Source organism: Lampetra planeri, chromosome 4 (genome assembly GCF_965212315.1).
Source record: "Lampetra planeri chromosome 4, kcLamPlan1.2.h2, whole genome shotgun sequence".
In the NCBI taxonomy this organism is placed as follows: Eukaryota; Metazoa; Chordata; class Hyperoartia; order Petromyzontiformes; family Petromyzontidae; genus Lampetra; species Lampetra planeri.
The window spans coordinates 18,596,315-18,611,411 of NC_136110.1; the positions used below are offsets into that span (position 1 = coordinate 18,596,315).

Consider the following 15,097-nt stretch of genomic DNA (forward strand, 5'->3'; position numbering starts at 1 on the left):
GTGACGAGGAGGCGCCCCTCCTCCTCGTGCGACGAGGAGGCGGCTCCACGCGGGGGGAGGGAGGGGAGCGCCTCGTTACCTCCTCCATCCTCCATCATCAAGCGGCCGCTTCAGGTTTGCAGCGTGAGGGAGCCTCTACTTCCGACATCCGGGTTACGTTTCCGGGTCAAGGGTCAACGGGGCGGGGTCACCACTTCCGTCGTCGAGCGTGTGCGCTACGGCACATTTGGGGCCGTGGCCCGAAACGTCGCCCGCTGTCAGCAGTCGCCTCACGTCTCGCTCCGCGCGTCTCGCATTCGGCTGTTGCCGACGACCGTCCCGAGCTTCGTGGTTTGTTCGCGCGAGTTGGCGGCCGGCAGAGATCCGCGTGGCGAGGAGAGCGAGGCTGTGGAGCGAGGTGTCAGGAGAGGTCGAGTGAGGAGGGTAGAAGAGGGGAGAGAGGGGGGTGAGGTGAGGGGGTTGAGGGTAGAGGTGAGGGGGGTGAGTGAGGGAGAGGTGAGGGGGTGGGGGTCCTCATGGCGGGCTCCTCGTCAGGTAGCGCGGACCTCGACCTCGCCGCCCCCGGCGCGGACCTCGCGCTGCCTCCGCTCTTCGGGGGTCACATCCTGGAGGCTGAGGTGAGACTCACACAGCCATAGTAGTACTGACCCCACAGCCATAGTACCACTGACCCCACAGCCATAGCTCTGACCCCACAGCCATAGCACGAATATCATAGTCTTAGTAGTAACCCCTTAGCCATAGCACTAACCTCATATCACAAACACTGTCTTCGCGAAAAACACATCGCACTAGACAGCACCCATACAGAACTAATCCCATAGAACGGGCATAGCTATATACCCATCGCGAGCTTATTAGCACTGCCATAGCACTTATCCCATAGCACTACACAATACAGTGCCAACACTGACAGTAAACTATCTCTAACACTGCCCCAGCAACTCGTGCCATAGACTCCGCCCGCGCTGATCTCCACCGCTGTCTGAACGCAGGTGGAGTTTGCGTCTAGTCCGGAGCGAGCGGCCGAGGCGAGCGAGTCTCTGCTGCCCCTGAGACGTCGCCACCTGTACGAGAGCAAATACCTGGCGCTGAGGAAGCGCTGCGCCGAGATTGAGGGGGTGAGCCTGAATGCGGCGGTGGTGCGATGTTAATTACCTCACCTGGTATGCAGAAGGCCGAGGGTTCCATCCTGACCCTGGTGTCTGTATATTTGGAGTTTGCGTGTCTCTTTCCCCGTGGTCACGTGATTTGTTTTTCTCCGGGTCCTCCGGTTACTCCCACCACGTTTAGAATCGACGTGCGTTTAGCGTATTTGACCGCTGTAAATTTCCACGTTGAGCTATCATTTGTGGCCAGGTCGCTTTTGAAAAAGAGCATAGTGGGCCTTACCTGGTAAAATAAAAATAAAATAGAGCCTCAGTCTTCTCCTGAGAATGTATCCATGATGCTGTCATGGGTAAGAATTTTACATTTAAGAATAGGTACGCATTAAGACGTTCCATTAAAACAGTTCCTGCATTGTTCTCATGTGTTTATTATTGTTATTATTATTATTAACTGTGTCCACAGATCAATGGAAAGATCCTCAACAGACTTTACCACGTGCGCAGAATCACGCGCCGTGTGAAGAAAGAGAGGTGGTAAGAGAAGTTGGCACCATCATATCCTCATCCTCTCGGCATCATCATAACCACCAACCACCTCTCCCTCTATCAGCATACGCTAAGCAAGTTTGTGTGTGTCTGTGTGCATGTACGTGTGTGTCGAATGGTATCGTGTTGGTTAGCGCACTGCATTACGGACCTTGTGACCCGAGTTCGGATTCCGCTCACGACAAATGAACTGGAAGATATTTGAACCGGTCACGGGCCTCCCCTAGGTCGAGTCGTCCTCAAATGAGTACCTGGTGTCGTGTGTAAACATCAGTCAGGCGTGGTGTTGGCAACCCCCACCCCCTTGTGTGCCGTGCCGGCCTTCGTAGGTTCTACTCGCCAAGAGCACTTTCCCCAGTTGTCTCTTATGTCTACATGGGGGATCTTTGCCTTTGATGTTTGTATGTGTATGGCTTTTGTGTTTGAATGTGCGTGTTGATGCACGTGCACACGTTTCTTGTGTCTTTGTACGCACGTGCCCATCGTTGCTTGTGTGTATGTGTACTTGCACGTGTATTGCACGTGAGCGGTGCCGTGGAGGCTAGGAGATGTAAACTACCTCGCTTGGTATACAGGAGGTTGTGGGTTCGATACTGACCCTGACGCCTGCTGTATATTTGAAGTTTGCAGTGTCTTTCATCATCATTACGGTGGCTAGGATATGTTAACTACCTCGCCTGGTATACGGGGAGTTGTGGTTTCGATACTGACCCTGACGCCTGCTGTATATTTGAAGTTTGCGGTGTCTCTCATCATCATCACGGTGGCTAGGATATGTTAACTACCTCGCCTGGTATACAGGAGGTCGTAGGTTCGATCCCAACCCTGATGCCTGTATATTTGGAGTCTGCATGTTCTCCCCATGGTCGCGTGAATTTTTCTCCGGGTCCTCCGCTTGTTCCCTCCACATTTAGAATCAATATCCATTTAGAGTATTTGGATGTTATAAATTTCCACATGATAAGCCATTTCGTTGAGGTATCATTTGTGATAGCCAGGTCGCTTCTGAAAAATAGCCATATTGCTTGGTGGGCCTTACCTGGTAAAATTTAAACTATTGTTTTAAATAGTTAAGTTTAGTATGTGTGCGCGTGTGCCGTGTGTGTGCACACCTGTAGCCTCAGCCAAGGTGCTGGGTGCACCGCGCGACGTTTTACGGTCACGTGGAGAGAAACGCGACCGCTTGCTTCGTGTTCCCCGTGCAGGTTTTTGATGAAGAGGCTGGACGACTTCAAGGACAACTACAGGGAGGTGCAGCTGCCTGTCCTGTTTGAGGTAGGAGCTGCGGACTGGTGGTCACATACCAAAGACAAAGAGCCCCAGTATAGCCTTAACCGACTGTTCGCGAGGACCTATGAAGGCCGGCACGGCACACGAGGAGGTGGGTGGCCAACACCACCCCTGGCCGCCTTTGCCTCCCCAGTGGTGATGTTTACACATGACACCAGGTACTCATTTGAGGCTGAGTCGAGCTAGGGGAGGCCCAGGACCGGTTCAGATAATCGTCACTGGTGTTGACTGTGAGCAGGAATCAAACTCGGGTCACTGGGTTCATAGCGTAGCACGCTAACCGCTACACCACCGCTCGCCATGGTCAACCTAGGGGAGGCACAGGACCGGTTCAGATATTCATCACATACCAATTACGTACTCACAAACAAGGCATAGGTCTCTCTTAGACTGCTTTACTGACCGCTCGTGTGAGTGCCGTGAGTACCCACGGAGGCTGGCACGGTGCACGGAGGGGCGGTGTAACCAGTATCATGCTCCTCTGCCTCCCTCTCCCCTGCACTTGTGTTAATACCCTGCACCGGTGGTTTAAGGCTGAGTCGAACTGGGCGAGGCCCCGGACCGGTTGAGATATCACTCATCACTGATGTTAACCATGGCTGGTTAGCAAACTTGGGCCACCGGGTTTGTAACACAGTGCGTTACGTGCTGTCACTGCTCCCCATGATAGTCATAGTGACGTACACATACGGATACGACCAACGATTTTGTTTTGCCGTGATGTAGCGGTGGCGTCACCACAGCCCATTGTGCCAGGCTAGGCGCAACTTCAGGCCAATGTGTGCCGAGCCTCCAATGAGGTTTTCATTGCCTCGATCTTGCGTTGCGGTTCCTCAACATCGCTCTGGTAGGCTACTGCCCGTGATTTACCAGTGATCAACTTCCTCACATCTATTCCTCTAAGGAACGAAACAGGAGGATTTCTCCACAAATCTGGCTGTCCGCCTGATGATACTCTTTATAATTACTGGCGAAACGTCATACTCAGATTGTAAATGTTGTGGATTTGCTCTCCAACACACCGGTGTGCTGCACTAGTAACAAATTGGAATGTTCTGTTTACCTGACAAACCGTACAAATTGGGCTGTGTCAGTGGCTGGTTTGACGACACATTTATATTTACGCGATTTAACCCAAAAAAAACTCTTATGGATTAAATTTCCTCTTCGCTGCTTTAAGGAAACGATGCCGACATTTAAATGTTCCCTACTTGGTTTCCGCCACCACGCGACGCAGTTAATTTTTTCTTTGTCACGGGCGCTGAGCACAGGCCCAAATGGCGAAATTGGCAAGCAAGCAACTAAAATTAGCATTTCAATCTGAGTTGATTTGTTTCTTGACTTAAGCATGCTTTTGAGAGCTTGAAAAGAGAAGACGATGGGACGCATCTGAACGAAACGGGTATAAAAACAAAAAACGTCCAAATGCTGCCACTTCTCAAAACCATTGTCCTCTCTCCTCGTGTGACTCTCAACAGGACGACTCGGCTCTCACGCCGACCAATCGGAGTGCAACGCTGGGGGCGGACGACTCGGAGGCGACCCCCGACCCCGGGGCCACAGGTCGTCCACAGGAGCCCGCGATGGGCGGCACCGAGAGCCCCTGTGAGGTCACGCTGAGGTCGGGCGCCAAGAAGCAGCAGCAGCTCCAGATAAAGGAGGAGAGAGACTTCTAATGGCGATTGATCGTGCATCGTTATGATGCGTGATGCACGATTCACAACGGTGTTCTCCGTGAGAAAAACCTACAAAACACAATTGTGCATATTCAATGGCGGTCCCCCCCCTCTCTTGACGGCCACCACTCACATGCGGCTAACGGCCAGCCATCACCCCCCGTGTGTACGAGCGATGGGGCTAATGGACAACGTCGGGCGACCTACGTCAAAGCACCCATCGGTGGCCGGCAACTCTTTAATAAAAAAACACGCTCCGTTCCGTTCCCGAAGAAGTTCCCAGTACGTGGTGCGAAACGTCAGACATCGTGGCGAGCAGCACGCGGGCGCGACTCGAATACGAATGCGAATGTTCTCGCGGTGCAAGTTCGTCATCGGCCATTGTCTATCCACTGCTGGATGAAAGCCTTCCCATGCCATCGCCATCACCTCATGGGTCCGGTGATGCTAACCGTTGATCTCCTGCACGTGAGCCCATCGCAGGCCGTCCAGAGATATTCACGCGGATCGCAGTGGTGGATTGAGCCGTTTTCAACAATGAATTGTCATCGCCATCATCAGTCGTGGTCAATCCACTGCTGGATGAAGGCCTCCCCGAGCCACTACCATCTCCCGCGATCCTGTGATGCACTATTCCACCCAGCACCTGCACGTGAGCCGATGTCATCGCTCCATCTATTTGACGAATAAGACCAGAATCTGATCAATTTGGGTATCAAATACAAGTGTCTCTGCATGTTTAATTCACTTCTTGATGAAGAGAACAGCGAATGCAATATGAGTTTAAAATTTGTAAACATACATATGTAAGTAGGTGGATTATTTCAATTGGAGTCTCGATTAAACACTTTGTTTATAAATGTATCGTAAAGGTGGCTGGGTGGATAAAGGGGGGTTCAATGGACATATCCCAGCACTGGCACTGATTAGAACCTGGGTTTGAATCCAGATTTCAGCCACCAGTGACTTAAACCAGCGTTTTCAAGTGTAATGAGTCCAGTGCTCTTAGCGCGGTCACTTATGGCTGCACGGAATAAAAACCCCATGTATATATTCGGTATGGCCCAGCCTGGCTTTTGAGGCCTCGTTGTGAACGTTGGGTTAACAAATCACTCTTGTAACGTGACGATGAATTAAACTGCAACGTGTGTTTGTATTTGTATGTACGTTGAACTTCTTTTGCACCGTACGTAGCCAACCGTGCTCATCGGAGGTGCGGCATGTGACGTGCAAAGTCGTCTCGCCGATTTTGTGGCTCGTCACTGATCGCAGTACCGTGTTAGAATTTCAACTTTGAGCGCGCCGCACAGCATTGCCTCGCTCTCGTAGAGGGAGAACGACTCGGGACGCAAGGAACCGCAGTCAAGTAGCAGCCACGCGACGAACAGTGCGATATGTGGCGTGCTGCGTCTAATCGGACCGCTTGACCAGCACTCGGGAGGGTGGCGGCTCACGTCCCGGTAATCGGGTCAACCCAACCCATGAACCTTTAAGTACGGTCAATCATTCCCCGTGCCTGACAGCATGGGGATGGCTTTCATCCAGCAGTGGACTGATGCATAAACTTTTGAAAAACTCATTCTTCATTGCTGTGAAGCATTATGGGTCAAGTTAAATATAAGTTTAACTCTGTTCTACACCTCCACGTAAATAAACACGTTAGTCTATTGGCTCCCATTAGCCTATTGGCTTCCAAACACGATATTATCCAGCAGCATTTGCTTCGGAAAGCAAACCGAACGAGTGTCAGGCTTGTCATTACTGCTGCTTGGTCGATCAGATGTGAGTGTTGAACTTAATTCGCACCGTACGTGGCCATTCGTGCTAATCCGAGATGCGGGAACACAAAACTTTTTTTTTTACCAGAAAAGGCCCACTGAGCTATGTAAGCTCTTTTCAGAAGTGACCTGGCCACATGATAGCCCAACGAAGTCACTTATCACGTGGAAATGTATTGCAGCCCAAATACTCTAAACAAGCGTGATGTTGATTCTAAATGTGGAGGGAATATCCGTCGGACGAGGAGAACATGCAAATATACAGCAGGCGTCAAGGGCGCTCGAGATGGTATTGGCAAGAGCAATCTACATCAACTATGGGTCTCCCCCCCGCCCCCAGTTAAACTCGAAAGCAATGTCTCGTGCGTCAAGCTGGAGCAGTGTTTGGTATCGGCAGTAGCTGTCTCTCCACGTAGAAAGCACGCGCGTTTTAGTCCATCAGCCTCCTTGGTTTTGTGGATTTGGAAAGCCACTCCGGTGGTGGTCTGAAGCAATTGGATCGCCAGGTGAGCTGAATTGACTTGAGTGCGTTTGTATTTGTAGCTGAGCGGAAGTTGAGAGCATCTTGCCGTCACTGTCATCATCATCGTCCAGCAGCAGGTGGCGGTAGAGCTTCACAGCACCGTGACTCCACGTCCCGAGTCCGTGACTGGCACTGCACCCTGACCCCACGTCCTGAATCCGTGAATAGTACTGCACAGTGATTCAAGCATCCAGAGCCCATGACTGGCACTGCACCCTGACCCCACGTCGTGAATCCGTGACTGGCACTGCATCCCAAACAATCTATTGGTAGAGGCCACCCATCCACGGGGACCTCAATTCACAATCGGATTTGGTGACATTCGATGTGCGCAGGGCTTAATTTCTCACAATGTTTGGCGATGCTGCTGCTGCTGCGTTGGCAGCGGTGCACAAGCACAATGAACAAAGCAACACGAACCCTGAACACATTCGTCAACAAACACTGTGGCCTTAAGAGACAAGGGTAGTGTTGTTTGAAAGTATTCGCGGAATCGTTTTCAAGTTCGTTGGAAGACCAGAGGAGGTGACACGTGAAGCACTGAAAGCCACGGCTAGAGCCAGATGCGTGCTCGATGTGGTGTGCCGGGTGCGACAATATTTTCCCCGGCCACAATCGAGCGGAGAGAATGTTCAAACCGAGCGTGACGGCAGAAGTCGTCAAACGTGCAAATCGAGTCGGCGCCGCCAACAATTGAAGCCGCACTTCTCTGTGTCCTCGCGTCGACGCACGGGGTCAAACGATGCCACCAATCCGTGCGGCGTGGTCGCGTGGCTTTTTTTGTACTCTATTCAGGTTCTCTGCGTTTCCCCTTCCATATTTAGAAAGCAGCGTTTTGGAGCGTTTGTGCCGCTATAAAATGTCCACACAACGGGCCACTTTGTTGAGCTGTCATTTGTGGCCAGGTCGCTTCTGAACAATAAGTTAATCCCTCAGTGGGCTTTGCCTGCTCGGATGGGGATGGTTTAAATTGTTTTATGTGTTTGGGTGACTTGTTTACTTTATTGTACTTTGCACTACTATCATGTTTGTGTACTGTTTGTTGAACGTTCTTACCCGCCCCTACTGGACATCTGTGAATAAAAGCTTTACAGCTCATAGGATTCCTCCTCCAGTATAAATACAGATTCTTATTATTATTTTACTAGGTAAGGCCCACTGAGCTATATAGCTCTTTTTCAGAGGCAGCAAATTATGGCTCAACGAAGTGGCTTGTCGCATAGAAAAATTGAACCCACGACCCCCTGTGTACCAGGCGGGAGTGGTCCACATCTCCTCGCCACCGTGGCGCCCACGCAGCGAGTTCTCTGGCCACGCAGCCAAGGAAGGCGTTGTTCCCGAGAGGGTAACCCGACCATCGCATTTCACCGTGTCAATCGTGGGGTGGGACACCTGAACCGGTCCTTGGACCACCCTACACCCCCCGTTCACCATCCCACACTGACCAACATGGTGAAGTATGGTCACAAGGCTAACCACTGACCGACACAGCCGTAGCAAGGGATGGTGAGGCCGCCAGCCGGCAGTGAATTTCACAGGGCAGGAAACTACCTCGCCTGGCATGGAAGGGGGTCGTGGGATTCGAGGTAGACCCTGACACCTGCTCGAAATGTGGAGTTTGCGTGTCTCTCTCCCCGTGGTCGCGTTGATTTGTATTCGGGTCCTCCGGTTTTTTTCTCTCTCCGCATTTAGAATCGACATCAGGCGTTTGAGAACATTTGGCTGCTATGAATGTCCACGTGATAAGCAACCTCGTTGAGCCAGGTCGCTTCTGAAAAAGAGGGACTGTATTTCGCTCAATGGGCCATATCTGGTTAAACTAAGTTGAATCCTGTATATATATATTTGTTTCGCTTAGTTTCTTATTTTTTGAACTTATCTACGTAACTTTACCGAAAGACCCAAAGAACATGTATATAGTTAGTTTAATTTGTACTCATCAATGACGCGTACAGCATTGTCTTCCCCCCCCCATCCCATTTCACGACACACCGTGCTCTCTTTCCCACCACGGGTTTGGTGTTGAACTTTGGGTGGTGGCCCATCATGCAGATCACACAACAGCAGCGGCCAAACCCGCTCAGCTCGGCTCGCGAACAGTGAAGGGAGAGCCACTGCGCAGCTACAAAGGAACCCAACTACCCATGGTGATCCTACCATCTACCCACGTTCAGCGTGACGGGTTCCACAGAGATGCGCCGTGCATGTCGGCGCCACTGACTCCGTATAGACGCGACTCACGATCTGCTGCTGCTGCTTCTGTGTTGGCAGTGGTGCACAGACTCAACGTCACTAAGACTGGCGAACAATAGGCAAACTATAGGCGACGTTTCGGGCAATGTCCACACCACCCCACCTCCGCGTGCAGGTGCCGCTCGCTAGCGCCGCTGGCCCCCAACAGTTCGTTCAAGGCTGTCGTGGTGGGGGGGTCTTTGGTGTTTGCCGGCAGGAGGGTAGCGTGCCACAGAGTGCACTTACAGCAGCAGCGGTAAGAGCCCACGCCAGTCATTCCGGCCACGGAGCATCGGCCCTAAATCGTTTTGTCTCCTGGCAGACGGACGCGAGAGGTCCCTTGCCACCGTCGGCTCCGAGTCTGTGACGACAGCGCCCTCGTTGCCTCGACTCCGCTTTGTTTATACCCAGCAAAGCCTCACGGAGACGACTCTCAACAGTGTTTCAGGAGGGTCCTGTCGTGTTCATTCAAACAGGGCGGGGGGGGGGGGGGCAAGATTTGTGTGTTTCCCAATTAAGTGCATTTTCAAATGTTGTATAATTTCGACCGTGATACCCGGCACACAAATGACGTTAATCACACGGCATTGTGGCTCTTTAAATATAAATATTGTTTTACCGAATTTGGGTTGCTGACCCCTGGCCTGACCGTTCTTCGAATGGCGTCACGGGGTCTATGACGTCCACGGTGAATGCAGCAGACGTCGAGAAGTGTTTCATGGTTATTATACTGTCAAAGATAACAGACTGTTGGGGCAAGTGCTGTTTGCGAGCAGGACCTATGAAGGCCGGCATGGCACACGAGGGGGTGGGTGGCCAGCACCACGACCGGCCGTCTTTGCCTCCCCAGTGGCGATGTTTACACATCGCACCGGGTGCTCATTAGAGGCTGATCGACCTAGGAGAGGCCCAGGACCGGGTCAGATAATCCTCATTGGTGTTGGCCGTGAGCGGTAAACGAACCCGGGTCGTAGCGCAGCGCGCTAACCGCCACACAATCCTATATATTGTACACGCACACAGAGACACACCGCCACATTAACGAGGGCGGCCTGCCGAATTCGAACCGCAGCAAGCGGCTTCCGCCACGTAGGGCCGCGTCACCCGCCACAGACAGAGCGGGTTCCCCAACCTCGTGCAGGGCATGGAAGATAAGAATATAAGCGTTACCATAGGCGTTACCCTTTCTGGCAAAAAATACACGGTGTTAAAATGTTCAAACACCAGAGACAGCCTTCTTCTAAACAAGGCTGTCTTTGGTGAAGGCAAATGTCTATTATCAGGGCATGTTTGTTTCCACGTTCACCAAACGTACCCCTGGTTAATGCAGACTTTGCTTCCTTGCAAAGAGGTATCTTATTTTTGTGTTTGAACATCTTAACACCTGTTCTATTTCCAGAAAGGGTCAAACCGAGTCCTATTTTTCACACTTTGATTCTGACAAAAAGGTCCCATGAAATCGTGCAGAGCAGTTCATGGCCTCAGTTCTATTCCCTAAACCGAAACGTGGGTTATACCAGCCAATGCGTGCTCTTGTTTAAATGTGCCATTTGCTCTGGGTGGGGGGGGGGCATCTCTTCGGAGACCGTGGAGTGCCCCGGGGGGCCGTTGCGTCCCGTGAGAGGAGGGGGCCCTGAAGCGGCGGTGTCGTCAGCGGCCCCCGGCCCCAGGTTTCACGCTGACGCTCCGAGTTCCCGACGGACAACTCCTTCCCGCTCGTGACGCCACCTCGATCAGCTCAACCCCCACCCCTCACCCCAAGCAGCAGCTCCCCCCCTGCTCTGCACTCGCCCTAGAGATTGCCACCCGTCGTCCGGGTTCGATCCAGACAGGTGGCAACCCTCGGTGAGTTTGACCCAGGCAGTCTGGAACGTGGCATCTGTTTTTTTGGGGTCCGGGCGCGAGTGGCAGGGATTGGTGCGTGCCGAGGTCTGGCACGGGTTTTGCCCGTGTTCAACTTTATCGCAGGTCAACTGCAAACTACTCATAAGAGGGACCTCGTGCTGACTGAGAAATCTACGGTGGAAAAGGTGGTGATCCTACACACATCCGCCATACCTGGTCACACCCTTATCAGCGCCCTACCTTATTACAGACCAATTCAGACCTGATTGGTCATCCTGTGCCCCTCATACATCTCACCGTTCATCCTACAAAGTCCCATCGCAAGGGCGAAACACAAACAAATAGACGATGTTTTTTTTTCCTGCATTGAAACAGCAGTACGCCGTATGGACCTGAAAACTCAATTCCCCTGTACAAGAATACGGGGTAAACCATATGGGTTGACAGCTGTGATTTTATCGCAGGTCAACTCCACACTACTCATAAGAGGGACCTCGTGCCGACCGAGAAAATCTGCCCCGAGTTTGGTGTCCAGTGGACGAGGTGGTGATCCGACAAACATCCCCCCGTCACCCACAGACACACGCACGCACGCAGCCCCCGAGTAACAGGACGCGTGCAAGTGTCAACGTCCTACACCACTTGCAGGTTGAATTCGCCTCGACCGCAGGTCACCGGTTGCAACAACCGCTGGCAAGTTCGCGCAACTCGTCTCGACTCGGGCGTGGACCCAGCTTAAGGTGGGGGGGTTGGGGTGTTTTTTGAAGAGCGGAAGATGTTTCGCTCGGAGTCGAGGCGAGTTGAGATGTGAATCTGGCGGCGAGTTGACGAATCGCTTCCCCGCAGAGGTGGAAGCGGAAATCTGCGTCAACTCGTGCGGGCCCGAGAGCCACGACGCTCACATCAAACTAATAAACTATAGTTTTTGTTATTTAGGGCCCGCTGAGCTATGTTAAGCTGAGCCGTGTGAGCAATCAACATAGTGGCGGCCCAGGTGAAGGTGGCAGAGAGTGGGGGTGGGACGTGGCGCTCCGCCCCACGAGAGCGGGGGACGTTGTTGCTCCTCAGTCTGGAAGAACCAAAGTTGGACTCCCCTCACCACGAGGCAGGGACCTCTAAGACGTCCCGACAGAGAAGTGAAGGGGCAATCCTCACCGCCGACCAAGAGGCGTTTTTGGCCGAGCCTCCCGGGAGGTCATTGGGCAGCCTGTCCTTGCGTAGACGCCCTCCTTCAGAGACGTTTGCTCATAGTCTCAACGACCAGACCGCTGCTCTCTCAACCCTGCCCCGCTCAAGGCAGTCCGATGTGGAGTCCCGCGTTGGGAGCCGATGTGTTTTTTTGGGAGTTAAAATGTATAATTTCGCTTGCCGAGTTGTTTCCAAGTAAGGCAGAGACAAGTGAGACAGACACAGTGAGAAGGAGTGATGAGAGAGGCACGAACACAGTGAGACAGAGACTAGGAAACGCACAGAGAGACAAGGAGACTACACAGCCACACAGTAATACAGTTGAGCTTAATTTTCTGCCCAAGCGCCTCGAGACACTGGTTGGCATCAGCGGTGCAGCTCTTCCTGACTGCCCTTACCTCCTATCCGACTGATCGGTAAACCGAGACGGATGGGGAGCCGTTCGTCAGAAACTCGCCCGGTTCTCACTGGTGTCCCCACGGGGGTCGATTTTATGGGCCTTTGTTATTTCCCGCCTATGTGTTGGCACTTGGGTGAATATTCCGTCGTCATGGTCTGAATTATAATTTCTACGCCGACGACACCCAGGATATAGCTGCAGACGACTCAGCCTGGTGAGTCAGTCCGGTCTCAAGTGTTTCTCCGAGGTCAGGGTGTGGATGAATCAACATTTTCTGGAGCTTAACCGTGACAAAACTGAGGTCATGTTGCTGGGTTACCCAAACCTGCTGGATCGAGTAAATGGTTCAGTGCGATGATTGATGATCTTGAAGTCATCATCATCATCTAAGGTGTAATGTTTGATCCCGCCATGAAAGGAATCTGGCTCAGGTCTCCATCTTTCACCTGCGAAACATTTCACGCATTCTATCAATTCTCTCAATGCCGGATGCTGAGACACTGGTGGTCGAATGACTTCATTTAATCGAGACTTGATTATTGTCATATGCCCCTTGTTTAGTGGTGCAACACGGAATGTTTCAGATCGGTTGCAGCTTGTCCAAAACTCTGCTGCTATTGGGTTTTGTGTGGCGTGTGAATATACGAGCACCAATTATATTCGTCCTTTGCATTGGCTTCCAGTCAAATACCGGATCGAATTTAAAGTTCTTGTATTGGCCTACAAGGGCCATCAAAGGGTTTTGCTCCACTATATCTCGGAGATCTACTGAAGCCGTATTGCTGCTCCTCTCTGGAAACTTCGATCCACCAAATCCGGGCAACCTTGAGTGCACCAAGGGCAAATCTGCGTTCGATGGGTGGTGATAGGGCGTTCAGTAGCCAGGCGCCTCAATTGTGGGACGTCTTGGGACGCTTCGTCAGACGAGGTTTTGAAGGCTCGTCCGGAAACACATTTACTTTCTTTAGCGTATACGTCTGTGTGGGGTTGTTTTACTCATAGTTTAAACGTTACGGGTTTTTTTTTTCTGGGGTTGCGTTGTAAAGCACTGCAGTGTTGCGCGTTAATGACGCTATATACAAAACTAAGTTTTACTTACAGGGAGAGACGGAGAGACCCAAAGAGATACACAGAGACATGGATAAACAAAGAGACAAACAGGGAGACAGGGTGACAGTGATCTTGGTAAGTATTACAGAGTAACACAGGACAGTGCTCATTGAGCCCCAGGATTTCAACTCAACTGACGTTGTGACAGCGATCCGGAGTCCCAGTGTAGCCAGTCCTAGGATTATAAGTGTAACCATGATCGTGTGACTGAGAACAAGGTAGTCCAGGATTATACTGTAGACAAGAAGCAAGGAACCTCAGGTATACACACACAAAACGGCCTATCGTTTAGCTACATTTTCGGATTAACTGTATACATCGGGCAGGGAATATATTGCCGTCGGGTTGGCCGCAGTGGCGAGATGTTTACTACCTCACCTGGTATGCAGGAGGTCGTGAGCCCTAGGATATTTGGAGTTTGCAGGTTCTTCCCGTGGTCGTGTGGATTTTTCTCCGGGTTCTTCAGTTTCCCCCCCTCCACATTTAGAAACAAGCGTTTAGAGTATTTGGCTGTTATAGATTTCACACAATAGGTCACTACGTTGAGTTTTCATTTGTGACCAGGACGCTTCTTAAAAATAGCTACATAGTTCAGTGGTCCTTACCTGGCAAAACAAAACGTTTAGTTTAACACGTAGGCTTTCGCGCCACCACCCAACACAGCCAATTAGTAAAGGGTTGTCACGTAAACAGAACATGCCATTTACGCGATCTAACCCCAAAAAAGTTGTAAGTCAGGTTGTCAGGCGCTCTTAGCCACCGCGTGGCTCCCGGTGACTTCCAAGTCGTACACGCCGAGACGACGCGACGCCCCTCGGCGGAGTCCATCCACCCCCTGCGTCCACGTGTCCGTGACCTCGCCAAAGGCACAGAGTTCACGGTCCATCGTGCGCTCAGGGCCTTTGGCAACTCGTGTTCCCCCAAGTCAGGAACCACAAGGGCCCAGAATTGGAACTCTGTGGACTGGAGCGGTGGCAGTTGTGGGAAATGGTTCCGTTAGATCGCGTAAATGGCATGTTCTGTTTGCACCTTGACATTCAAAATTCTGACTTCCCGATTCACACTCGACAAACGTAATTGCGTGCGTTATTTTGTGTGTTAGTGGGGAGCAGTCGGTGGTGTAGTAGTTATCGCGCTGTGCTACGAAGCCGGGGACCCGAGTTCAATTCCCGCTCACGGCCAATACCAGTGACGATTATCTGAACCGGTTCTGGGCCTCCCCTAGATCGACTCAGCCTCAAATGAGTACCTGGTGCGGTGTGTAAACATCACCACTGGGCAGACAAAGCCGGCTGGGCGTGGTGCTGGCCACCCCCCGCCCCCTCGTGTGCCGCACCGGCTTTCAGAGATGATCGTTAACAGCACTTGGTGTTTTTGTTTTGACAGTCTAGCTTGGTCTC

At 51.9% G+C, this 15,097-nt stretch overlaps 1 protein-coding gene across 1 annotated transcript; it reads left to right on the forward strand.

Annotated features, from left to right (window-relative positions):
- Positions 1 to 482: 482 nt before the first annotated feature.
- Positions 483 to 5,777, forward strand: TFPT (TCF3 fusion partner). The gene is made up of 5 exons (XM_078593401.1): positions 483 to 617; positions 996 to 1,121; positions 1,573 to 1,643; positions 2,861 to 2,930; positions 4,424 to 5,777. Exons 1-5 carry the CDS (start codon positions 516 to 518, stop codon positions 4,619 to 4,621), a joined length of 567 nt encoding a protein of 188 aa, XP_078449527.1. The 5' UTR covers positions 483 to 515; the 3' UTR covers positions 4,622 to 5,777.
- The last annotated feature ends 9,320 nt before the right edge of the window (positions 5,778 to 15,097 follow it).